The 26,896-nt window shown below is 30.0% G+C and overlaps 5 protein-coding genes and 1 long non-coding RNA gene across 6 annotated transcripts; 1 reads left to right on the top strand and 5 right to left on the bottom strand.

Moving 5' to 3' along the window:
• Positions 1-970: 970 nt before the first annotated feature.
• Positions 971-1,821, bottom strand: LOC139771644 (uncharacterized). The gene is made up of 3 exons (XR_011717944.1): positions 1,660-1,821; positions 1,322-1,412; positions 971-1,193 (listed from the first exon to the last, which is right to left on the bottom strand). It is a non-coding gene; the product is annotated as an uncharacterized lncRNA (long non-coding RNA).
• A 1,439-nt stretch (positions 1,822-3,260) lies between these two features.
• Positions 3,261-6,933, bottom strand: LOC139771678 (glycerate kinase). The gene is given in 5 exon segments (XM_071704628.1): positions 3,261-3,643; positions 3,646-3,867; positions 4,117-4,985; positions 5,649-6,210; positions 6,575-6,933. Coding segments are annotated over 5 exon segments (2,058 nt in total). The 5' UTR covers positions 6,803-6,933; the 3' UTR covers positions 3,261-3,466.
• Positions 6,934-7,751: 818 nt separating this feature from the next.
• On the top strand, positions 7,752-10,214 carry LOC139771647 (uncharacterized). Its single transcript, XM_071704579.1, has 4 exons — positions 7,752-9,206; positions 9,605-9,637; positions 9,727-9,896; positions 9,988-10,214. Exons 1-4 carry the CDS (start codon positions 8,036-8,038, stop codon positions 10,135-10,137), a joined length of 1,524 nt encoding a protein of 507 aa, XP_071560680.1. The 5' UTR covers positions 7,752-8,035; the 3' UTR covers positions 10,138-10,214.
• Positions 10,215-12,190: 1,976 nt separating this feature from the next.
• On the bottom strand, positions 12,191-16,363 carry LOC139771659 (trypsin-1-like). The gene is made up of 7 exons (XM_071704591.1): positions 16,004-16,363; positions 15,848-15,896; positions 15,270-15,435; positions 14,656-14,864; positions 14,279-14,472; positions 13,855-13,912; positions 12,191-13,672 (listed from the first exon to the last, which is right to left on the bottom strand). Exons 1-7 carry the CDS (start codon positions 16,055-16,057, stop codon positions 13,548-13,550), a joined length of 855 nt encoding a protein of 284 aa, XP_071560692.1. The 5' UTR covers positions 16,058-16,363; the 3' UTR covers positions 12,191-13,547.
• A 536-nt stretch (positions 16,364-16,899) lies between these two features.
• On the bottom strand, positions 16,900-20,754 carry LOC139771658 (vitamin K-dependent protein C). The gene is made up of 7 exons (XM_071704590.1): positions 20,310-20,754; positions 19,920-20,001; positions 19,124-19,289; positions 18,809-19,014; positions 18,511-18,713; positions 18,343-18,400; positions 16,900-17,479 (listed from the first exon to the last, which is right to left on the bottom strand). The coding sequence occupies exons 1-7, from the start codon at positions 20,463-20,465 to the stop codon at positions 17,358-17,360; spliced, it is 993 nt and encodes a 330-aa protein (XP_071560691.1). The 5' UTR covers positions 20,466-20,754; the 3' UTR covers positions 16,900-17,357.
• Positions 20,755-21,436: 682 nt separating this feature from the next.
• LOC139771649 (trypsin-1-like) lies at positions 21,437-26,855 on the bottom strand. Its single transcript, XM_071704581.1, has 6 exons — positions 26,637-26,855; positions 26,012-26,108; positions 25,745-25,907; positions 24,474-24,676; positions 22,121-22,323; positions 21,437-21,899 (listed from the first exon to the last, which is right to left on the bottom strand). The coding sequence occupies exons 1-6, from the start codon at positions 26,697-26,699 to the stop codon at positions 21,717-21,719; spliced, it is 912 nt and encodes a 303-aa protein (XP_071560682.1). The 5' UTR covers positions 26,700-26,855; the 3' UTR covers positions 21,437-21,716.
• Positions 26,856-26,896: the final 41 nt, after the last annotated feature.

Genomic DNA, 26,896 nt, shown 5'->3' with positions numbered 1-26,896 from the left:
AAGTATGTACATGCAGATTTTTTTAAAATGAAGTCTTTGCAGATATATTGAGCATTTATATATGTACATATTAATTTAAGACAGCAAATGTTTACACATGATTAACATTAGTTAACATCAATATTAGTCAGTCTTGGATAATTATACTGTAAAATTTACAGTTTTATAGTTACTGTTTTATGATTATGATTAGAAAAGTTCTTTATTTTTAAATTTTAAAATATTACGAATCTTATCAGTAAAACGCATACATTAAGGTAAAAGTACCAACCGTAAAGAACCCGGACACTTAAGAGTATTTGTAACAGTATAATCAGCCAACATTTGCAATCAATTACGCAAGATTTACATAATAGATAGTTATGTTTACATTGATTTTAGTATTTTCATAAAATTTAATTATTTACTTCTGTTATCATTTATCGCGTCTCTATATACGTTTATACAAAATAATATGCATCAGTGCTAACTAACGCAAAATAAAGGATATTATAAATCTGTTTCTTTATATTCTGCTGAATAATAATAATAGAATAGTGAGCAAAACACTTATAAATTTTATTCTTCATTAAATTTTGATATGTTGATACTGTTATTAATGTGAAATGTATATCGCTTTGTTGAATAAAAATCAGTGGCGATATTTAGATATATGTACGCTCCCATACCAAAAATTTTTGTAATTTTATGAAACACAATATTTGTAATATTTCGTGTGTACGTATATAAAATATACGCATATACGTATATAAATCTTACGGAAATTGTGTTTAACACACATTCACGCAAATGTTAAATTATTAATATAAAAAATTTTTCTTATTTTTCCTATTATTAAAAGTCTAATGTTTGTTAAGATAAAATTACCATAAAATCAATTAGAAGATATTACTATTATTGAATTATGATTATGGCATCGTCCTTTTAAAGTTTTATTTTTATTAGGAAGAAAATATGATATACATTCATATACTTATATATGTAACTTTATTAGATATTTATGCATATGATACTTTATTTATAATCAGTTATATTATATAACTGATAATAATTTTACACATATATTCATAATATAGAAATTTATATTATATTTCTAATGTCTCGTATTACTTCTGCTACACCGCGGGCAGCAAACAGGATATTCAGAATTACGGTCTCCAAGATGTTGTCCTGCATTCTTATCACAATTACACCTAAAATAAATAATTATGGTGTACATTAATTTTGTGTCAACAATCGAACAATTCATTAATGCATATGCAAGTTTTTAGTTATAATGTAAAAGAGTATTACATTTTATTATATAATTTATTAAACTTACTCTTCTACTTTAAACTTATTCTGCGATGTGCATGTTACTTTTACACATCTTTGCTGATCTCCTTCAGGAAGCACCTCGCTAAGACAGTTCTCTATAACAATTTTTATGATAAGCTGATGTATATTATAAAATAAAAAAGAAAATGTATATATTCTTTTGTATATGTGTGTGTGTTTGTGTATGTTTATATAATACATTCTTTTTATTCCAAATAACTAAAGAATAAATTTAGGTTAATAATAAATATATAAGAACACAAGACAATTTCCCCGCAAATTTATTTAAATTATTTTATTATATATCGAGGAAGAAAGAGATAGAGAGAGGAAATTACGTACCATATTTCGGAACTTGCACTGAATAATCCACAAATAGTAGAATAATGCAAAACAACGCAAAACGTCTCATTATGTAATATATGTTGCTACACGAGAGAGATTCAATAAACTATTATGAAGGATTCTAATATCGAACTAAATTTATAGAGTATCTCATATCAGAAATGCAAAGTCAGGAATGAAGATAAGACTGTAAAATAGTTTGTGTCTTACGTATTGGTATTGCCTTATCATATGATATAATTTTTTATAATCTTGCTCGAGATTTTTCATATATGTATATATACATATACTAAGCTAACTTGTGCAATTCATAAATTAAATAAAAAGTAATAATAATTTAGAAAAATAATGCATGCATTATATAAGAAATGTATTTTATCATGTTAGAATATATCAAAATTATCGAAGTTTTATGTTATCTGTTAAATTGTTAATATGAACAATTTTTAATATTATTTTTAAAAATAATTTGATACATATCTGCAATTTCGCTAATTTTATTTAATTTTTGTACGCGTATTATTAAAATTAAATTTTTCTAAAATTAAAAGCTACCAATTATACAGGTTAGAATTAAAAACTGATTTAATTCGAGTTAATTGCGTTTTTTTTCTAAATTTATCTTTTTGCCCTTACCTGATAATTTGAATTATTATTACTAATGAAACTAATATGTTCTTTATAATTTTCTTTACATCAGACAAACTCGATCAGATTAAGCTGGGTAATATTAAATAAAGGAAGTTCGCGCACGCATTCTGTAAGTGGTATTCTCAAGGGGCATTTTGGACTTGGTCACGAAGAAATGTAAGAGAGAACGCACTCAGAACTGTGTTGTACCGCGGATATGTCGTTGAGGTAGCTGAGTCTATTCCCAAGGCTTTGTTGAACGGGATTGGTACCGAGCCCAAGGGACACGCCGAGCTACAAGATCTCTATTATGTCAAGGAAAGGCGGAATGAGCTTCTTGGGACTTTCGTTTCATTCGTCCGATGAGCCGATCATTCAATAGGATTCATTTAGTTTTTAACCATGAATCTTGATTTGCAAAATAAATTTAACGATTGTTTTGAGTATAATTAGTTTCATAAAAGGTATAACATTAGTACTATTAGACACTTGGCACGGAATAGTACCAATTGTAATAAACTAACGACGCCAAATGTATTACATAAGAGGTCACATAAGAATCAATAAGTTATCAATAGTGAAGGCAACTGTATATGGAATGATAAGATATACTAGAGTTCAAGCGTTTGCACTTTGTAACAGTTTTTCTTCAGAATAGACTGATATATATTTTTCGTGATATATTTCACCGCAAGTAATTTCTTCAAAATAAAAGTTTGTTGTGTTCTATTTAGCCTAAATAATTATTTGAATTACAGTATTATAGAATTCTAATTTATACATTTGTATCGTTATAAATTTTAGGTTTTTAAAAATAATGGTATGCACACTCAACGTAAAGTTGCATCTACTTTCAAAATGCTCAATTTATTATTGTAAGCGATGAAATATTCAAACACGAATCGGAAAAAGTGTCAAAATTTAGAAATATTCACTGCGATGACTGTAGCTTCAAGTCGTAATAAAAATTTAATATACGCTATTGCTTTTATTGAATTTTTTTAAATCTTCACTGCGATTGATAGCTATACTTCTTGTGCTTAATTAAATGTTATTAATACAAATCTGTTTTTTAAACAGCATATGAATATTTAATATGATATCGAATGGAAAATGAGATGTATTAAACTATGTATTAAAACAAGAAATCAATTCGTGCAGGTTGCGTATAAATTTAGAACGAAGGGAGTAAAATCCATCGCAAAATCCGGCACACAACAGGGTCGTAAATAATCAACGGCTCTTCGATCCGACAACAATATTGTAACACCGGGACTACCGTTGCCGATAACGTGCGATTGACAGGTCAGTCTCTATCGGCATATATCCTATCTACGTCTCCGTGACAGGTGCCGTGGTGCAGTTGCACTGAAAGCGCGCGATTCGTATAACGTGAAGATCCCCGACGTCCACGAGCGCGTAATAATTTTTGCTCCTCAGTTCCAATAACTCGTCGCCATCGTTGATACTCGAGAAAAACAAATTCGTGTTGTTTTCCTTTAGAACTCGTTCGGGTAGAATAGCGGCGTATCTTTTCATTGTTTCCTCCGCGTCTTCCACCGCTTGGCGAGCTTCCTGCAAAAAGATTTGCACGAATGATCGCGCTACGGATCTCAGCCGCAATGATACAGGTCAAAAGTTGCATGCATCAAACTATTACAAAATACTTTGCATCGAAAGACCTTTCTACCCTTCTCTACCCGCGCCTGACCAGTAACATCATCGACTTTCCAGAGTGATGTTTCAATATTTCACCGCTCCGACTTTATTCGGTTGTATGCGCGCAATAAAAAATAAAGTGGGCTATCACTGCCGCGTTCTTACCGCGATCTCCGATTCGTTCTGTTTATCCTCGGCGAGCCTTCGCCATTTCAGGAAGGCAGCCTCATGCACGCTCCTCGCTTTTTCGTATTCCGGGTAAACGTCAGTCGCGAGGCTCTTGTATCCGAATGCGCCAGCTGCGCTGGTATTACCGTCTCTCCCGTAAGAGCTACCGCCGAGGAACCAGACGGTGTATCCTTGCAAAATTGGATATTGCTTCGTTCGCATGTACCAATATAAGGAGAAGTAAAGGGCGAGCTCCTGATTGGGCCCACCCTTCCCGGGATGCTCGCCGAGATGAACGGCCGGTCGACCACCCAGCAGAAGGCACAGTCCCAGACCCCATTTGTCCTTTGTGGGAAACATCTCCCATACCTCCCGGTCGGTCAGAGGGCATACCGGACTCTCCTTCATTTGCTCGTACATCTCCAACTTAGTAATTTTGTTCTCAACTGCCAGGATCATTAGCGACGCGATCTTCACATACTCCTGCGCGAATTCCTCGACGGTTCCGCCACAGGTGAAGTTTAATTTCAAAGGGGACAGTCCCAGTTTAAGAGCATTCGCCGCCATACATTCTACAGCGTCGGCATTGCATGCGATCACGTATTGCTGCACGAACTTGTACCTTTTCTTTTCGTCTAATTGGGCGTCCGCCGCTGTTGTTCGAGGATTGGGTTCTTTTAACAGCTCGCGTACATTTTGCGATATTTTGTCAATAAGTCTGTATTTTGTCAGAATAGCTAAGGCCCTTTGATCCTTCGGATCATAAATGCATGGATCACCGGCCAATTGTGTTGACGGTTCTGACACGTCAGACGTAAAGAGAGTAATGATTTTGGCCGGATATGTCAGACGCGCCAAATCACCACCTAAAATTTTTTTTATACCTTTCGTTTATACATATAATCTTTTAATGATTATTAAAAAGATTGTGCTTGCAAAAAAGCTTCAGACAATTTACATTTTTTTGTATAAATATGAAGAGTTAAGTATTTTTGTGTAGGTATTATATTAATTCTGTATATGATATTATATTAATTTGAGATTTTCTCTAGTAATATAATATTACTAGCAAAAGAAAGAAAGAATTAAATAAAATTAAATCCATTTAAATTTACACACACATCGTTTGAGTTATATTTTCTTGCAAAAACATTATAAGAAAATTGTAATGATAGCCAGAATATTATAGAATTTTATCTATTACATATTACCTTTATTTATTACATAGTTATGCTTTTCCTTTCAAGACATTAACGTGAAGCGTTAATGTCTCGATGTTAATCTAATTGTAAAATAAGATTTTTACTGATAGATATACAAATTAGTTTTAATTGTAGGTTCAAATGCAATGCGATTTAGTCGTGAAAGTGACAAAATTAGCTTTATATTACATTTATTTATCTAACAGGATTGTGTTTGTGTATAGATTTCCAAAGAGATAGACGAGTGACGAGATATATATATATATATGAATTATAAAAGTTTCACAGAAGCAGTTAATAAAATTTTCTTGCACCTAAACCATTTACCTTTTATCGCAGAAAGTTTATTTCTCACGATATTGATCTCTTCCAGAGTCGCATTAGCAGCTTTTAACCTGTTGAGAACCTTTAACTTATCTTTCAAAGTAATTGTATCATGCGGATAGCACAGAAGATCGTCTAGATCTCGGGATAGCATAACTATCAATAGATCGCGTTTTTTCAATCGCTTACAGTAATTCGCGATTTTTCGTGTAATCTCAATTGCCTTTTCGTCCGGTTGTCCCTCTGTCCCGACTTCAACGAAAGTTATACAACTATCTAACTTTGGAAGAGCGTCCGGGAATCTCCACATTATGGAGATCGATTTGCGAGGTACTACAATAAATCCCTTTTTCAATTGTTTGCCAACCATTCTTTCGAATGCCGAGCTCATCATAACTGCTTCCTTGCCCCAGCCAATGATATGCAAGTTATTATTTATTTTATATTTGACATCATTAATTATTAGCGTTGTACGACCGTCATACTTGATCTTCTTAGGAATAATTGCTGACGGGTAAATGCATTTTATACCGGCTTCGATGATAGCACTGAGATCTTGACGGACCTGCGTTTATTAAAGATTTTGGTTTAAAAATTAAGAAAATTACTTGAAGTTTATATATTAAAGGGGATTTTAGTTTCAGGATATTATACAATTTCTATATATACATTTGTATGTATATATTAATGAGAATACTAATACAAAAATGATATATGAATATTGCTTATGCCAAAACTGATTTATCGTCCTGTACGTACAATCTCAAGTACAACTCAAACATAATCGCGTATAAAATTGCAAAACAAAACCTCTTCCATGAGAATTAATATGAAAGAGTGCCGATAAAGTAAAATAATGCCAGTAAAATAAAACACAGTTTTCTTCACATAACATAAAATAGTTTAGATAACTTTAATGTTATGTTAACCTGAAACATGGCTTTTTCTCCTTGTAATTTTTTGGTATCCTTAATCTCCTTCTGTCGAATGCTCATTTCTATATCGGAATGCACATTTTCTATCGCTATTTTATCAAATTGTCTTTGCTTTAAAGAAAGTTTTACGTCGTTTATGACTTCCTGTTTCTTTGCTTTTATTGTCGCGATTTCTTCTTGTTTCAATGAATCAATCGCATTCTGTATCTCCTCGTGTCGCATGATTTAACAATACTTTCACGATTTTATAAAATAAATTACCAAAACTAGTTGGCTATTGTGATGTGATTGGATATGTTATATTTTAGGTTACTAAGTTGAATATAATTTCAAGTTACTTTGAGTTATTTTGTTTTAATCACGTGGGAACTAAATTAATTTTTTTATATTAATTTTTAAAGTATTAATATTTGTCTAAAATCTGTTAAATTTTATATGATTGTTAAAGTTTTTTACTGTACCATTAAAAAAATTATATTAAATTAAAAATTTTAATTAAATAAATATTAAGAGATGAGTTAATGCGCGACAACGATTATTGTTGTTAGAAATTGTTCGTATTATAGTTTTAATTCTATGATAATGCAAATTTTATTAATGGCATTTCTTTTATTTTTGTTGATAATAATATGTATATAGATGCTTAATCATTGACGAAAAATTGTTAAAATATCAGCAATCGCAAGTAAATTTACTTCGTTGCCAGCAAATGAACGGAGGAAATCAGGAATATTCGAGGAACACTGATATGACCGTTCGTCGGTGTCAAAGATTGAGCGTGCATGAATTGAGAAGTTTTAGTATTACATTGCAAATTAATCATGAATATCTACACAATTTAAATTAGTCGAGAGCAATTACAATTATAGTAAGGGTTTTGACTAATTTAATTTTAAAAATTATGATTTAATATTTAATAGATATTTGTTATTGGTAATTTTATATTAAGATGACGATGCTAACATATTTCAAATGGTGAAATTATTGCATAAAGAGTAATTATTAAATTAAAATTTGTTTATTAATGGCAATCTTATGTTGAAGCGATAATAATACTTCAGTAGTCGCTATTATTGCATGATGGATACTTATTTACTGTTGGTAATTTTATATGCTGAAATAAGAACATTTCAGGTGGCGCGATTATCGTATGTCGACGACGGAGTTGAACACGACATACGTGAACACATATTGAGTATTCTACTGTCCAGCGAATGTAGGAGAATTGAATTGGAGAGGTTATGCTGGATAAAAGTAACTTATTTGAGATATTGCGTTTCTAAAACGACACGAATTGTGTGAGTGAGAACTTTCTAAGACTTTTTAGAAAATGATCGATGTCCGAGAAGAATTGAAGTTATCAAAATAAAATTATGTTCGTCAACCGATAGAGCGACAGTGGATTTACTAGTCTGCACGATAGAGGCTGAAAGATCATTTCTAAAAAGAAAAATAATGGAAAACCATTACACCAATTTATTTCGCGTCATCTTTATGCTAAACTGTTTTGTCCTATTTCTTTCCTTCACGAGAGTGACGGTAGTGACAAGCGCACCAGTGAGGCCAAGAATCATAGACATTATGCAGAATGATTCGAATTTATGCTTGACATCCAATTTTTTATATGATTCAGAATATACAAAACCTTGTGCGTCTATGGCATATCCAACTGCTTCTTGGAATTATAGTGTAGATACATTAAATGACTATCTGTGTTTAGGAGTTTATGACACAGCATACAAGATCTGTCGATATTCTAGTCAGTTACCAATTCCTCTCAATAGTACAGCAATATTCAATTCATATGTGGAGAAATATGTTCCTAATAAAAATAATGCCCAGGAAGATTTTTGTAACAGTCTACAAGGATTTACACCACTATACGATAAAATAGATTCACTTTGGGAACAACTGGTCAAAAGTCTTAATACACCTCACAAATGCGTAAGGATATGCTTCGACTTCGAAGATAAGTTTCATCCACTATGCGCAGTATTTGCTTGGATCAAGAGCATTGATGATATGATGAAAAATGCAAAGAAGGTAGAAACAAAACATGATCTTATGGCAACTGATAAACCATATGTAAGTCAGTCAAAGGATGGAACAATGGATGATATTAAAATTACATCAGTTGAATCTAAAAAGATAGAAACAAAAGACTCTAAAGAACAGAACAGAAAGCAAGTTACAACAGATTCTAACAATAATAATAATGTTAAAGAAGGTAACTTAAATATGCCTGCCAATGCGCCACCTGCAGATGTAAAATTTGACGAAGACAAAAAATCTGATACTGAAAAAACAAACAACATTCAGAAGAAAATTAATAATGCCTTCGAGACACAAGCTCACAAGCCAGCACCTTCGATAAATAAAGAAAATAAAGAGAATATTGGTACTGATGTTGAAGTTGCAGAATCTATAAAAGATATTCCTCCAAACAGTGATTCACAAGCTCCATCAATAAATAAAGCTATAAAAAACGTTGTAAATGAAGGAAACGCAGAGAAATCTAATAAAGAACAAGATATTGATGATATAAAACCCAGTACAATATCAGAAAATACGCAAGATCATTATGATGCTGAAAATCCAGAAGAAAATATGGAAAATGATATAGATGGTATTAATACTTATAAATATGCATTTATAATGTATATTGTTGTTAATGTTTCTTGTCTGTATGTGTATATGTCGAATTTTTTTTCAAAAAATATATGAACTTGAATAAAAGTAATAAAAACAAATATGAACTTTATTGCATATTTTTCCGAAACTTTATATTCTGTCGTACTTTTTGGCACAAAAGAATAAAATATATAAATTATGTTCATGTTATAAAATATTTTTATATATGCATTTTTATAAAGAAATATAAGAAGAAAGAAAATAATATATACAGATGTATAAAAATTATGTTATTGTAATGTATTCTATATTTTTTATATAATTTACTTAGCCTTATACACATATACACACATACATATATATAAATAAATGTTATATGTTTATAATTTTCAGATGTAGGCGATACACTTCAACATCCAGATACAGGTAAGAATGCTTGATAAAAGTTGTTTCGTGTATTAATTCTGTCATATAACTAATAACTATATATTTATAACATGTGCATTTTTTGAAAGGAAATCAAAATGAAAATGTGCAAGAAGCTTTTGAACAGAAGAACAATAATGTTCGACTAACGGAATATTCTAATATGAGAACGGAAGACGATTCCCATTTCTTCCCTATTTTTACTGTGATCACTTTGGTTTGTCTTGCTGGATACATAGGTTATCATAATAAACAGAAGGTTAGTTTAACTTATGCATTTTTATTTGCAGACATTTATGATTATTCTCAATGACTTTGTCATATGTAAAATAATTCGTTTTATATTTCAGATATTTGCTATTGTATTAGAGGGTCGAAGATCAAGGAATAATCGTGGAAGACGACGACCGAGCACAGCCAGCTATCGTAAGCTGGATTGTACACTTGAAGAAGCTGTTACATCGCAATGTAATGCTAACGTTACTCATGTCATATATTAATGCGAGTAGAGTATCATAAATTTTATAATGTCTGTATTATAGTATTACAAGTGTAATATACTTTGTATTTAAGCATATTTTCAGTATAATATTATTTAATTTTCTAAAAAGTTTTATATTTTAGCATTGAAGCGATCTGTCATATTATAGTAACGAAATTTATGAATAATACATGATATAACGTTTAATATGATATCAAAAAATCTAATTATATTTTTAATTTCTATTACAATTTATGTTATAATTAATTGATATTTTATTATCGAGTTCAATATATGTTTCACAATTTATAAAACTTTCATTATATTATGTTTAATCTCCAGTAATCAAATTATCTAGTATATTGTAATGCTAGTAACAAATTTGATTAAAAATCGTTGGCAAATTGGCATTAACTGTGTTTATATGAAACTCATGTTTTGTCGATAAAGCCTACTGACTTAACCTGATAGCAGATTGGCAGAAAAAAATGTCGTTTATCGAAATTTGTTCGAAACTCGGAGTTTTGGTCGAAAACTAGAGAAGTGGCAATCGTGATCAAATCGTATTAAATCTGTAATATTTCTGTCGACAAAATTTGAAGCAACATTTTGCAGAATCTGTTTTTGACAGACTTGGTTGTATGCATTGTTAAAGAATTCACACAATTTTTTAATTTTTATTTGTATTTAGAAATTATAATCAGCAAGTAAATAGAAAATGATTAATAATTTTTGTTTAATATATTACATTTTTTGGCGTTTTAATAAGAGAGAGATGTTATCACGGAGATTTACATTGCATATAATATTAAAACAACATATATATAATACATATTTGGAGTTTAGCAATTTATAGAAAAAAAGATACGATATATTAATTATGACAAAATATGACACACTAAACATGATTAATTAATTATTAACACAAATCAATATTGGACAATCTATCGATTATAATTAATTGTTAATTAATTTAATGACACATATGATAGTTGATCATTTGACGTAGCACACGATTTCTTATCCATTTACATTTTATTTTTAATGGATATGAGTATATTGAATATGAATAAGAGTAATGAATAATGAATATCTTATTTTTAATTAGTCTATGTGACACGCTATATAATTTAAATAATTATAAATTAATCTAACCGTTGTATGTTACTTATATTATTATCATCAACGTTTCTTAATTTATTTCTAAAAAGTGAAATTTCATGAAGTTTTATGATAAATTTGGATCTGTCAATTTGAGGTACTTAAAAACGAATCTAGTCATCCTGACGACACAGATAGTTAAAACGAAATATTGTTGATACCGAATGTCCGTTTTTCCCAATCATTTTAGTTCTACGAATTAGAAAAAAAAAAAATAAAAAGTAAATTATTAAAGTTAATCTGCATTGATAGAAATGGACATAATGGTCACGGGTGTAAAAACAATTGCATGCGTGGCGCCGATAAACTTATTGGCATGTTACTTTGTCTTCCACGAAATTTAAAAACGTGTAATACGGTGGTTCTCTTTATTTTTGACACCGTTCTGACTTACAGATAAAATGTGAGTTCTTATGCTGTTCTTATGACACATATATATTTTATTTTTTCACGCATTTTTTTGAATTTATTGAATGTCTATTTTAAAACTTAATCGCACGTTCAACTGATTGTGAGACATTTGATCAGTTTTCTAACGTTTGTATGCAGCTAAAGTGGCAAGAGTTATATTATTACACACTTTTTTTATATCTTCTTTTTTTTTACAAGAATAAAATGTTGTTATGCGATTTTAAGTACGCATAATTTACTATATCAATGCACAATTTTAAATCTTGAATTTTTGCTAAAAGAATTACTTGACTAAGAAGCTATAGTATTAATATTCTTTAATTAATGCTATATTCTCTAGCAAAAAAGAACCGTCCAATTATATTCAATTAAAATTTACTGCTAATCTTGTAAATCTTTATATGCTATTTGTAATGAATTTAATATACATGATATATAATAATATATAAAATCTAAATGGTACCAGAGGGCAAATTAGATTTTCAATTAAAAGATGCATCTATATTCTCTAGTACCCAATTACTATATTTTTCCAGGAGCACGTAATTTTAACTTTAATGTACTTTATTATTATTATTACCACAAAAAATAATTTACATATGTATGTATATGTGTGTATACCTATATATATATATATATATATAGATATATATATATATATATATATGTATGATTCTTTTATATAGTGATATATATAATATAATGATATGTAATTATCTCTGTATCGTTTATGGTATTTAAAATAACATATAAATGTTATGAATATGTTAATTTAATTAAATACATTAGAATATATTTTTTCATATTAATTTTATCTAATACATATGACAAATTTTATATAATCTAGTTATCACGTATATTTACATATACATTTATCTTGTTTAGAAATAGTTTATGATACAGTATAATAATTATCTTTTTAATTATATTATGGACAAATTTAATCTGTCTCTAATTTTAATCGCAAATATAGTTCGAAAATTGTAAATGCCTGGACATAAAAGAATGGATCTAATTATCTGTCATGATTTTATTTACTTTTAATTGCATTTATCCCATTTTAGGTAGCATATCAATTAATGGTTTTTAGTATTTTTTGGCCCAATGGCAATTTAAAATTTATTGAATGTAGCAAGACAAATGCTAAAATGACTTATTTAAAAATTACAAGATATTTTATAAGATATTAAAGAAAAAGTTTTTTAGACAATTATATACAAATTATTTCAGTATATTTATATATAAAATTAATATGCTTATATTAATAATAATAATAGTATAACAAAAACCATAAAAAAATAAGCTGTTACACAAATTTATATTTCTTTTAAAACAGCATTATAGAATTGCCGGTTATAATAATGTTGACACGTAGGTTATAATCAGTTCTGATTGTTTCATCAAACGATCGAAGCGTTATCGCTAATACAACAAAAGTAATTGTGTCCATGATAAAATAAAATTGAAAACGCTCACTGTGATTTGTTAACGACGTAGAAAGAATTATGATTGTTTTAGATCGTATTCATATCCATACCACCATGAAATACTCATGCTGTGGTATTACCTACGTGACCTGATGATATCGAGCTTATCGTGTTTTAAAGAACTGCTGGGTTATACATTGATAAGATATTGTATTTGGGAGTCTGTGAATATAAGCGATTATATACATATAAGATATTTGAAATAATCGTTCTAATAACAAATAGCACAATTTTCAAGATTCATAATTTGAATATTTATTTCATAAAATATCTATCTAAAAATATATATCTAATCAATGTTTATATTAAGATAACTAAAGTTTTTTATCTTAAATTTACATTTATTTCTTAGTATCTGTTACATGGAAGCTTATCTATCCACGCAATAAATACCATCTCTACTGTGATATTTTATCCAGTTTAAATAATCCGTGTTTTTCACATATACACCTGGGATCCCAGGATCGGCGCATCCAATACCCCAGGAAACTATACCTATTAAAATGATAACAGACAAAATGTTATAGTTATAACACTTGAAAACAAAACTATAAAATTCATAGCATAATTTATGGGCATATGTCTGTTTCACAAGATAATCTTTTTAATTAACAATTGATATTCGATTTCAAAAACACGATTGAAAAATATATATGTAAAACTGACGATATTCTTACCAATTACTTCATATTTTCCATCCATTCTTTCATACAGAAGAGGTCCGCCACTGTCACCCTGAAATTTTAATATTATTAATATCTTTCAAATGTAGCATATATGTATATATTTGAGAAATAGATGTGTTTCGATCTTATATTGGTTGATTTATACAAAATATTTCAGGTCACCATGGAAGAAACTTTATGGGGTAGGGTGGTAGGTAAATTATTTCTGTTACCAAGAGAATTAATTTTTGTTCCAAAAAACCCATCCTGAAATATTCTGTATATTACTTGTGCAACATAAACTGAATACATAGTAAAAGAAAATTTAGGAAGTCAATATCTTTACTGATGTATGCACAATAAAACAAATGTTTAATATTATTTTGATCCCAAAGTATATTAGAAGATTAAATTGATCATGATCGTGACACAATACCTGACATGCATCAGTATTATCGTTGTAAGCACACATCATCGATTCCGTAAGATGATCTCCAAATGAAGTATTCTTACAGGCTGCGAAAGACATTACTTTCAAGGTTGCTTGACGCAAAAATTGAGAAGGTTCTCCTTCGACCTGGACACGTCCCCATCCAGTAACTTTGACGTACTGCCCCGTATAATCAGAACCTATCATTGAAGACTTATTTACATTGCTCTTTTTTATATTTTAAATATACTGATATACGTGTGTAAAAATATAAGAGAGATACAAATAAATACCTTTAGTTTTTTTAAACTTTAATATTCAAGTGTCTTTTAATTTATCGAATTTTTAATTAAAGTTTAATTGAATATCTTGAAAAGGCTGACCTTTATGTGGAAGGCAAGCAGGTCTCACGTTTTCATTGATTTTAACCGGATGCCGTAATCGAATCAAGGCAATATCATTTGTGTCATGGAGATAATCACTCTCGAAGTTTTCGTGTAAAATTACTTCATCGATTGCAGCTATGTATCCCTCGTTTGGATTTAGGATATCGTGCATACCTACGCCAATCGAGAGATCGGCATGATTCGTCCTATGCAAGTCGCAAGAAAATTTGAGAATTATAAAATATTTTATATTTTAGAACGTACAATGATACTTGTTCTCACCGCCAAAATGCTTAATTATAATAATAATATATAATAATATACAATAATATATGTAATAAAATTTATTACTTTTTGTTGATGATATTATTTTAAATATTTGTATGGAGACTTTAATATTCTTGAAATTTGCAAATTAACATTATGATTTAGAATGTTATTTATGTATGTTTTTTTAATATACTTAAATGTTTTAATGATTTACTAAATAAATTTTTTATGTTATTAAACAGTCATTGATCTTGCAAATGTATTGCGTATGAGTTTTTAAAGAAAGTATACCATATTAAATGCACTTTTAACCTTTTCTATTAAAGATATAGATAAGATACCATTTAACGCAATGTCCGGCAGTTAACACGTATTGATTATTAATTAATGTGCCTCCGCAATGAAGACTTCTCTTGTTGAGTATTGCGACGACCCAAGGAAATATATGCGGAATTGTTATTTTTCCGCCGACGATGCGATTCGATATCCCTCCTGTTTCCCCACATTCTGTTACAAGAAAGAGATTTAATAAATTGAGTAAAATTTCATATATATGCAGAGATAAAGTATAACAAAAGATAATAAAATATATTATACGTATTGTACGATACCTTTTCATAGATTTGTTTAAAAATTTGATATTGATATCTAGTGAGAAAATTTGATTAAAAAAGATCTTTTTCTGTCAATTTTTATTTATTCCGTAACATATGTCTTGTATATTTGACTTGATATATTTTGCTCATATTATTACCCTTATAAAGTACAATTAATACAAGTGAAGTTAATCGAATTAAAAATAAATGTTTACTAACAGGATATTCCAGAATAAAAAAATCTAATATTGATTCCTATACGCTTTTATGTGAATGAGTTTTGTCGCGCGCATATATGTGTATAATTTTAATATAATTTTTACCGCAATTTGGATTTACTCGTAAGTGTAGACGCTGCTTCTGCGCCCGTGCCTGAAAATGAGCACAATGCAATTTATACGGTAAATAGTGAATTATTACTTGCGCTCCATTTCGACTTGCCCTTGTGACAATTTCATTTAATTACTCTGTCAACGAACGTCTAGGGTCAGAAGAATGCCAATTGCGGTCGTCAGGGTTAAGTGGGGCTTCATGATGCGCGACTTCTGTTGAGATTTCACCTTCTGAAAACAGCACGAGGCGACTACTGAGCGCAGCACAGAGAACACTCTCTTCTATATCGAACCGTGAATAACAACGGTAACCAATTTCGATGCTGCATCATTGTCGAGCATATCACCTCGTAGGCATTTTATATCTCGAGGAACGTGTACCAATAAATCGCTATTCTCATTAACACTTGGACAGTTCTAACGAATGATCACGTAGCACAAAATACGCTGCAATCTCCATGGTCCGAATTAATTAATTATAAAATCGAAATATAGATTTTAAAGTATCAGAAGTCCTCATAAAGTAGATAAGCTAGTTGTATAGAAAAAGTTGTATTATATAGATTTTTCGAGAAAATTTTACCACAAAAAATTTGTACAAAAATTGGATGAAATTATCTTTTATTGGTTGATATATATTTTACATATGTTTTTATAATCAATTAATATACATATTCAATTGTTGAATTTTATCTGTCCTTCCATGTGAAGAATGTACTTTATCCTGTTCAAGATGGGTCGGCAGATTTTACGGGTCGCTGCTCTTCCTCACCTCGAAAGTGTTATAAATTACTCTTAGAAAGGCAGGAAAGGTATTAGGGTGGTATATGGGCGATAAATTCTTATAAGGATTTCCTCTAGCAATTGTGTCTGTGACTAAAGTCAGTGCATAAAGAAGAAGATGATGATTTGAGAACTTACGTTTTCATAAAAAAGAGATCAGAGAATAAACCTCTTTGTAACATGTAAATCTAAAACGTGTATAGGGTATGATATTGTTTCAGCTATATCAGTGCCAACTTGGAATTGTGATATAACTTATATTTTATAATGCAATAAAAATGTTTTTATTTCGAAATACATGATTTGTATTTATATGTTATAATTTTCATATTTTTAATGTTTGTGTAATGATAAGAAAATGTATACATACATATTGTTACACCCGTGCTGTGCGCCCGTGCCGTGCGCTCATGCGAGTCGCCCGGTAGATGCTGTGAAGTCGCGAATCGTCTTTCTTTTACAATACCGAGTTATCTCTTTCTGTGCGAGTGCCGGAATACGCGTCGCGCGTGAGTGATTGTGCAGCGGACGCGCGACGAGTGTAACAATATATATATGCATTTTAAGCAAATAACATTTTGTTTATTTTGATATTTAAAATTATTTTGTGTATTTTCTAAAATGCAACATTATAATAGAAGAAATAAATGTAATTATCAGTATCATATATGTGCAATAATATTTTCATAGAATTACTGAGAGAAAGGTTGCCTGTATTTTATTTTGTACAGTAGCATGCATCCTTAGTATGTTGTAATATCCAGTCAAGACGTGGTCCTACTTTCGTGAAAACAGTTGGCCTAGGAGTGTCGTCGCATTCATTCGCGCTTGGAATAATTCCTATAATATATATGATATACATATGGGGCATTCCATGCCAAATCGACCAGGGTTTGACCCTCGACCTCTCGGATTTGGTCGTCGATTTTTTATGTTATTGTTCCACCTCTAAGATGCACTCTGAATTTTTTTTAGATTTTTTTTTAAACAATTGATTTAGTTATAATTTTTTAAACCGACATATTGATGGCCACAATTTAAAAATCTGAAAAAATTCTCAAAAATCCTGTGTTATATACAAAAATGTTCAAGCAATAGCCTACAGTGGACTGACGTCTGCTTCTAATTTTTTTCAATATTTTTTTCGAAAGAAACTCGAAAAAAGCTCGAAAAAATTAGAATTAAACGCCGGCCCACTTTGGGTCTAGGCTTAAAAATTTTGATATCTGACAGAATTTTTGAGAATTTTTTCAGATTTTTAAATTGTGGCCATTGATATGTCGGTTTAAAAAATTATAACTAAATCAATTGTTAAAAAAAAAATCTAAAAAAATTCAGAGTGCATCTTAGAGGTGGAACAATAACATAAAAAATCAACGACCAACCGAGAGGTCGAGGGTCAAACTCTGGTCGATTTGGCATGGAATCCCCCATATATTATGTTAGTAATATATTTCTTTAGCTTCAGCAATTAACAATTTACATGTTTACTAATCGTAAATATATATAATCGCTAAAATCTCTCTCAATAAATTGAGGTTCAAATTCGAACAAGATATATCTTTCTTTAAGTTTCCTAATGTTCACTACATTTTTAAAAATAAATTATTATCAAATAATTGTATTTCTTACTAATATAAATTTGGTATGTAGCTATTTTTGGATATTAAATTAGCTTTAATTTGACAAATGGTCATGTTTACCAATAAGGTCGTAAATTCCGATGTATGATCGATATTGCACAGAAGTTCCGACGTCATTCTGTAAATATGCAACATTATTACGATATAATTAAGTATAATATGTAATTTTTGTAAATTCTTTTTAAATTAAGATATATAATATGACATATATATGTATAATTCACTTACACTGCACACCAAAGATTTTGTACCCACAACCCCAATGCATCCGTAATCATCATTTAATGTTAGATTTATTCCTGATTTAATACACTCATTATATCCCAGAATGGGAAGTCCTATTTTTCGAGGCCTACACAGTTCAACATCAATTTTGTCTTTGTGCCTGGTCCATCCTACTAAAGTTCCAACTTGACCGAGATAAGTTGATCCTAAAATTCAGAAAAGAAAATTTGGATGTGTAGCTCTACATTTTATTATCATATTTGTTAGATATCCTAGATTTATGCTACGTAAAGAAACAAACCTGGATTGGGTAAGCATACTGGCGATATTCTTTTCTCGAATTTGATTGGTCGACTCAAACGAATTAAAGCTAGATCATGAGTACTCGACTCCGGATTGAATTCTGGATGCAAAGTTACAGATTCGACGCTGTTGTTTACTGATGAGACATCTAAAGTACATCGATCGTATTCTCCCAAGGATATCTTTATTTCATGTGCTGTTGCTCTGCCGAGAACAATATTAATTACAGAATATTCTACAATTAGTCTTTTTCGTCATTACTAACGTTTGATTGTGTTTAATAATAATATTAAAGATTTCAGTCTGTACTAACCCAACAAGTTGACTAGCCGCTGTTAAGACATAACGATCGTTTATCAATGCTCCACTAACGAGCAATTTGGACTTTATGTGAATATTCGCAAGCCAGGGAAATTCATGCGATTCTGTATATTCACCACCCAATAACCGTGCTGCATTACGATTTGATCGGCCGCATACTACAGGTGTATAAAATATCGATTAATTATTTTATATCAAATACATTTAAAAATTGAGATAAAAAAATATATAACAAAAAATTATTATGTTAAAGTTATAAAGAAAAAATATTTTCAATAAAATATACAACAATGTTTAACAATCGGGAACATATTAATGATATTTGTTGCGATCAAATTTCTCTATGATATTCCAGAAACATATCTCTTTCATATTTCACATAATGTGTATTACATGTAACTAATACAACTCAATCATTTTATTTTGTGAAAGAGTGAAAATATGGTGAATTGCTGTAATATGAAGTTTCCTTGTAAATGCGGGCGGACGTTAACGTTTCTGATTGTAGGTAATATAAGCTGCTAAAAACTTCCGAGAAAGTAGTTATATCATTTTAAAATATATTTGATATTTTTGCACGATAGAAAAAAAGTAATTAAAAGATGATAGTTAAGATCATATTTATAACAAGAATCAGTCTGCCAAAATTGTTTTTCTAGTTTCTGTAATACTATTTTTTAATGATTTTCTCTGTATATCTTATATCATAGGTACTCATTATTTAATCGTAATAATTATACATACGTATATATTAATATCATACATTATATATTAATAATATTACTTACAGCAAGCACCACAGGTACGAAACCTTCCAAAGAGAAGATCTAAAACGCCGCGTTTATGTCTTGTTTCAATCTGATCATCGACCTATCCAACAAATATATTTGCAAATTTTTATACATTTACAATTTTTTAAATATAATTCGAGTAATAATCTTCAATCTTTCTAAGCTTCTTTTAGAAATATAGAAATATAGAAATATAGAAAACTAGAAATATAGAAAGAATAACAAATAGCAGTGTAATTTTATGAAAAATGGAAATGTAGTGACATTAAAATAGAAAAATTTGTTACACGTGTCAAATATACTAATTGATAGAACTATATGAAAAATCGTAAAAGTAGCCCACTGCGGTAGAAATTAACACGGCAAAATTGATATGCAGAAGCTTACGGCGGCATCAATGACGCGTTCGTTGCAGTCAGTTCTTCCAAAATTCACCACCAAGATGATACAAATTAAGAATTTTATACAGTCTTGCAGATTCATGACTTTTCTGTCGGTAGTCGAGGCGATACTGGTCTCACTTAAACAACTGGTTTGTGTCATATAGCGGGACTATCATTGCCCGCATCCTGAGACACTCTCAAGAATGTAATATCTCTGAATATATCCCGTACGTTTCACATTTGTGTTCAAGCATTTGATTCTACCGTTGTGTTCGTTTCGTTTTTTTTTATATTTCATTTTGACACGAGAAGCAAGTCGGTAACCGGTTCGCCCGTCCCGTTATACATACATACGTTTCTCGGAATCTCAATCAATATATCACTTAACATCAACGAAATTCGTTTGATATCTTTGATATTTGAGATTTATGAATAAATTTTTGAGTATAATTGCAATAGTGCAAATCTACATGTGTTTATAATAATTTTTATGTCATGTTTAATTCTGTATGCTTCTTCTATTAAAATTTGTGATTTATTTTCAGCTACATATTTAGTTTCGTAAGAGATATTTTTTTCGAAAATACTGTCATAAAAATTATAAAAATATTTGAAATATTAGATACATATATATCTATTTAACAAATTTTTTTTAATAGAACTTTCAAAATTAGCAGAAGTATAAAATAATGTAAAACTTAAAATATGAAATAAAATCGCAGAACATGATAAATTACATTCTAAAAAACGTATGGAAAAGGAGCTACTTTATGCAAATTTATTACATTGTTGTATAAAGTATTATAATAATAAAGATTTTCTGTAGAAAGATATGACACACACTGGTAGCTTAAATATATAACCTTAATCTCACTATAGTCAATTTCCTTGGCAATAAAATTAAGTATTGTAAATATAGCCTTTGGCTATATTTCAGCAATAGCAAGAAAGATTATTGGATAAATAAATATTGCATGGTATAATATTATTTTTGCAAATGTTTGACAATATAAAAAAAATACTGCGATGACATCATATAATATCATATCTATTCGTAATTTTGTCATACCGTCTCTACTTATTCATTCATTGCTGTTGTATAGACATTAAATAGGAGGATATAACAATAAATGTAATACAGATATGTAATATAGATAAAATGTGAAAATAATATACAAAAATTCAAATTGTTTGAGCAATTTAAGTTCATCAGTTTTACATCTGGCGCAGCATCACTTCAAATTTGCTAAATATAATTATGCGTAAAAAATCGTTACAGAAATATCATGTACATCCTAACAACACATTTAGCACGAGAATTCAGAGAGCTTATACATACAGTAGTACGTAAAAATCATCTTTGTTGTTCTTTTTATTATATCTCCCAGCAAGAATCACCGGGTAACCATAATTAATTATGCTCACAGAAACAGCCGTCTTTTGAATTTTTTAAAATCCAATCCATATACCGTGTAACTCTCGTATATACACCTGGGTAACCAGGTCTTGCGCACCCGTTACCCCAAGACACCACACCGATGAGTTCGTACTTCTTATCTTCGCGCTCCGCTATCAAGGGTCCACCACTGTCTCCCTGTAATGCAAAAGATTCCTATTGTTCGCGCATCCGATTCAATAATATTCAACATATATAATAAAGTTTTTAATGTTTAAATGCGCTATATCTATTAGATAATACGCATTACATTAATGTAAGACACATTTTATCATGTGTATTTTTTAATAATTCTTTCATTTATTATTGTAATTTTTTATTTTTTATTTATCACATACAAATATTGCAGTGATTATTACCTGACATGAATCTTTTTGCCCCTCAAGATAACCCGCGCATAGCATATTGTCTGAAATCATTCGAGAACTATAGCTAGTATTGCGACAATCCTGAAGACTCATGACTGGAACTTCGACTTCCTGGAGAAGACAAGATGGTTTGCCATCCTCTTTTAGCGTACCCCAACCTGACACGATTGCTTTTGATCCCACATATTCGTTATCTAAAACGTAATTTTGCACTATATATTATGACAAATAATTAATCACGCAAGGTCGGTAATTGCAGCAACAATAATCTTAGAAATAATTAGCAAAATATTGTTTTTAATATTTTTCTTAACCTTTAGAGGCCGGGGGTGGTCGAAATATCGACCACACAAAAAACACAAGCTATTTGATGTTTTCAGGCAAAATTTGTGTGTTGAATAAGGGAAAAATAGTAAAAAAAAAAAAAACTCTTTAAGTCCTTTTCCCGGCCTCTAAAGGTTAAGTAAATTTAAATATAGATTTAATAGCAATAATATATTGGTATAAGTCTAATTGAAAGATTCTTAGAAGTAATCGATGTTTTATTAAAGAAATAAAAGATTTGAAAACTACTTAAAAAAAGATGAACGTTAAGAAGTTTTCGAATACAAGTCTATTCTATGCGTACATTATTAACACGAATATGCGGTATTACCAGAAAACAGGGCATGTAAGTGTATCATGTCATGCTGCGTTAACAAATTCAGGAAAGATTATTGCGTGCATTCGAAATGCAAATTCGAAGTCCCCGATTTCAGAGAAATCTTCATTATTACGCAGTTATGTGCGTCGCGACATTACAATAACTGAGAGTAGGTACCCGTATATTGACTAATTTATGACTCCGCTATCGCGTAATCGTCGCATAATAAACATGATGGCTAGTCGCAGATCGCGCAATATTATTCAATATTATGCTCGGTTATGCAAAACATATTGGCCAAATTTAATAATCGCAAATTCATTATTGTAATATCGACGGGGCATGAAATTGTGTGTGATATAATGGATATCGAAATGGATGTCGATAAAATTTATTCGACATATTAGATTAAGGCTGCAGCGGTCGCATGTCTTTTAGTAAATCTTATTATGACTTTATCTCTGTCAAACTGTTAAGAGAAATTATTAACAAAGCATGTAGGGGAGACCGGGGCTCGTTGGCACAAGAGGCAAGTTGGCAATGCGTTTCGTTTATGTATTTATAGCGAAAAAAACAATGGAAAAGTTATCACAAAATATCTCTTATATGACATAGGTACTTTTCCCAAAGTTTTATTTTAATCAAACAAGTATTACAATAGAAAAAGAGAAAACTCTGATTCAAGAGGTGGCAAGTAAATTTTCGAGCGTTTCAAAATATCGTATTAATGTTCTTCAGCTTGAGAAGTAAATCAAAGTGACGTATCATTAGTTAAAAGAAAAGTTTCTGTTACTATACGACATGTTATTTTGACTAACAACAGTAATTTATTGTAATAAATGACTGAAATAAAACGTATGTAGGGATGGGGTATGTTGGCTCATATCAAGACACGCTTAGCTTGACTTGTTTTTGCCGCGCGCGTGAGACCTGTTTGAGCATGTGATTTGCTATTTACAATGCTGGTAGAAGCTAGATGTATATTTATATTAATATTTTTATGTTGAAGAAAGCTACATTTAAAATAGTTTACAATTGTTTTTCTGCAACAGTATTTTGCTATTAGATTATTACAAAATAACTTTAAAAGATACAATCTTTATCAAGAAGTACGTATCTGTTACCCGTTTTGTGTTTCTATTACGTTTTCATTAATTTAACATGGACTTTTGTCGCATAGTCAACTTACCCTACTATCGGGGCAAGTTGGCTACAATGCAGCATGTTCGTATTTCACTTATTACAAAGAAACTATACAGTATACAGGAGCGTTCCTGGCATGAAAATGTAGAGAAAGGTTCTCTCTATCATATTAGTAATGTTTAATCATGATAATTAGTTGTATAAAATCTCAAATGCCGAAATTGTGAAAACGGTGCCAACGAGCCCCGGTCTCCCCTACGCCAAATAAAATTTAAGTATGTAGTATATGCATTATTATTATTATTATTGTTCATTCTTTTAATATATGTATTTATACAAAAACATTTTATCAGTTATAATTTCTAATCTAATAAAAATTATAAGTTTAAAGTTATAATTTTTATTATTATATTTGTTACACTTTTATAAAGTCTTTATCAAGAGAAAATAAGTACACTCACATGATGGTGATCCAATCTTTATAAAAGTGTTTCTATCAAACATTAATATCATTATCTTATCACACCCTTATAAAGAAAGAAGAAAAAATGCACTTACCCAATATTGACGGTAAACATATCGGCCGTATTGTATCGCTTAATGGTACCCTTTCATTAAGGCGAAGCAGCGCAATGTCATTCTCGAAATTCAGAAAGCTGAAGTCGCCAGTCATAATACGTACCACATATCTGGTTTCCGGTCCTTTCTCGATACATCTATCGTGCTCTCCGAAAGTAACCTTGATCATGAACCACATGAATCTGAAAATAAGACTAGAAGAACTGATCACATTCGCCTGGCGAATGAGATTGCGATGGGGGAACTTAGTTAAAATGAATGAAAATAAACCCTACTGTAAGAGAAAATCTCCCGAATTAATTTATTTAGTAATGACTCGATTATTATTTGTTTTTATATCGACTGAATTATATGTTCTAAAATCTACATCAATAATATAAAATTCAACTGTTTTGAATGATTTCATTAAACAAAGTTATATTATTAATAAAATTATAAATAGATTGTAAATTATGTTATTTAGGAAAGATATATATGTATAGATGAGATAATGTACTCGATGAATGTGCTACATAAGATGTACTGATAAATGCTACAAATGATATTTCAAATTCTTACTTTTGAGTGTTGAATGCTTTCTTTCTTATTTACTACATATTGAATTTTTAACGACACGTAAACGAATTTTTCAAACGATATTTATGTTTACAATAAATTATGCTTTAACTATTTACTTAATTAAAATAAATATGTGGACAAACAGCTTTAAGGTGACAGATTCTTTACGTTGTTGTTTGCAGTTAACTAAAAATTGCAATCATCAACAGTGAAATAATTTAGCACTCCTTCACTTCAGTATAGAGGGGCTAACGGTAACTAAAAGTTTTCCTTGTAGCATGACATTAATCAAGGATGCAAATATGAAGTTTGACCTGTTTGCATATCGAGTAGATGATGCCAACAGCACGAATTGTAGCGATTTTATACTCACAGTTAATTTTCATGAAAATAGTTTTAGTATTTCGCGCGCACTTCCAACAATTTTATTTATGTCAAAAAATTAATTAGACATTATCTCCTGTTAAGATTCACGTAGTATTATTTTCCATTATTACTACGGTTAAATTTTGTGTTTCTGTTATATTATTAGTGTAATATCTGCTGAAGTTTTAGGAACGTTTTAATAAAAAAAATGTATAAGCATTAATAAAACTTTTAATGACGAAATTATGTAACAAAAGTTAGAGTTAAGTTTTTAATATCAATTTTACAATTTCACAAAGTGTGCGATATTTATTAGTTATACCTACCCCTTCACGCAGTGTGCAGCTGTGAGAACGTAACGATCGTTTATAAGTGTACCTCCGCAATAAAACTTGTTTAGATACGATAATCTAGCCATCCACGGAAATTCATTCATACTCGTCGTTTGACCTCCAACTATGCGACTTTCTTCATTCCGCAACCCACAACCTAGATTGCAATGATCGAAGTATAATACATTTTCTCTACGCCTTTTATGACACTACGTCTAATAAAAATAAAACTCAACAAAAAATGCATATTAAAGTACACACTACAGTAGCAGGGCGCAGGTGAATCAGTAGTGGAGTAAGGTGGTTTATTACCAAAAAGTCCAAAAAAATTCTTCATTTTCTCGTTAAATTCCCCGGCCTAAAATCAAAATAATTAGATTATTTAACGAATTATATGCTTTATTATTAAACAATGTTCAAGAAAATATAATCAATAATTTTATTTGTTTTGTGAAGCATAAATATAAGATATATAAATATCGTATTCACAGGTTAATTATTCTTATATGCAATAATAATTAAAAATTTAAATGAAAAATTATTACGATGCGTTATCACTTTGAGAAAAATTATTTTTATAATTTTCTCACATGTACAATTTTTTTCTACTTTGGTAAACTGTCAAAACAGTTCAAGTTTTATGTTTGCATTTTGTCGCATATAGACCTCAATTTTAATTGTTTTATTGATAGCTTCTAAATTAACTTCTAAATTTACTTTACTCCCATTCTAACATTAAAATTAAAAACATGTTACGGGAACTAAAAAATTCCAACATCATACATCTAAGAAATTTTTTTAACGATAGTTTCTAAGAAATACATACATATAACAATATTACATGGCAAGGAAATTAATAGACAATATTCACAAAGAAAAATCTTACCTGACAATTTTTCGTTGTCGAGAGCAGAATGAATAATAAAATTAAGTAACACAAAGTCTTCATGTTTTACGACTTGGGTAACTTGTTGCACCGATAATTATACACTTCAACTTTAATTAAGGTCTTTGTGGATATTTGAATGAGAGAGTTGCCACACGGGCACCGTCAGGAACGAGTCATGGACATGTCCCTGACTGAGAACAGCTATCACCGGCGTCCTACGCCGACTATGGAGGACTGAGAGGTCGAAGAGGTAATTG

Source organism: Temnothorax nylanderi, unplaced genomic scaffold, assembly GCF_030848795.1.
Source record: "Temnothorax nylanderi isolate EJ_2023f unplaced genomic scaffold, tnyl_v1.0 TNYL_tig0042_pilon, whole genome shotgun sequence".
Lineage (NCBI taxonomy): Eukaryota > Metazoa > Arthropoda > Insecta > Hymenoptera > Formicidae > Temnothorax > Temnothorax nylanderi.
This window is presented reverse-complemented; position numbering and strand designations above follow the sequence as displayed.

What these genes read in the sequence shown, in the direction of transcription:
- LOC139771647 (XM_071704579.1), top strand. Translation starts at nt 8,036, where the DNA reads ATGGAAAACCATTACACCAATTTATTTCGCGTCATCTTTATGCTAAAC. An exon ending in TATGGAAAATGATATAGATG is followed by an intron (nt 9,207 to 9,604) that starts GTATTAATACTT and finishes TATAATTTTCAG; the next exon opens with ATGTAGGCGATACACTTCAA. An exon ending in GTTATCATAATAAACAGAAG is followed by an intron (nt 9,897 to 9,987) that starts GTTAGTTTAACT and finishes TTTATATTTCAG; the next exon opens with ATATTTGCTATTGTATTAGA.
- LOC139771659 (XM_071704591.1), bottom strand. Translation starts at nt 16,057, where the DNA reads ATGAAGCCCCACTTAACCCTGACGACCGCAATTGGCATTCTTCTGACC. An exon ending in ACGAGTAAATCCAAATTGCG is followed by an intron (nt 15,436 to 15,847) that starts GTAAAAATTATA and finishes TTCTTGTAACAG; the next exon opens with AATGTGGGGAAACAGGAGGG. An exon ending in TGGAAAATATGAAGTAATTG is followed by an intron (nt 13,673 to 13,854) that starts GTAAGAATATCG and finishes TCATTTTAATAG; the next exon opens with GTATAGTTTCCTGGGGTATT.
- LOC139771658 (XM_071704590.1), bottom strand. Translation starts at nt 20,465, where the DNA reads ATGACACAAACCAGTTGTTTAAGTGAGACCAGTATCGCCTCGACTACC. An exon ending in GCGGCTAGTCAACTTGTTGG is followed by an intron (nt 19,015 to 19,123) that starts GTTAGTACAGAC and finishes TGTTCTCGGCAG; the next exon opens with AGCAACAGCACATGAAATAA. An exon ending in AGTATGCTTACCCAATCCAG is followed by an intron (nt 18,714 to 18,808) that starts GTTTGTTTCTTT and finishes TCTGAATTTTAG; the next exon opens with GATCAACTTATCTCGGTCAA.
- LOC139771649 (XM_071704581.1), bottom strand. Translation starts at nt 26,699, where the DNA reads ATGAAGACTTTGTGTTACTTAATTTTATTATTCATTCTGCTCTCGACA. An exon ending in ACCTGCGCCCTGCTACTGTA is followed by an intron (nt 25,908 to 26,011) that starts GTGTGTACTTTA and finishes ATTGCAATCTAG; the next exon opens with GTTGTGGGTTGCGGAATGAA. An exon ending in GGCAAAAAGATTCATGTCAG is followed by an intron (nt 21,900 to 22,120) that starts GTAATAATCACT and finishes TTTGCATTACAG; the next exon opens with GGAGACAGTGGTGGACCCTT.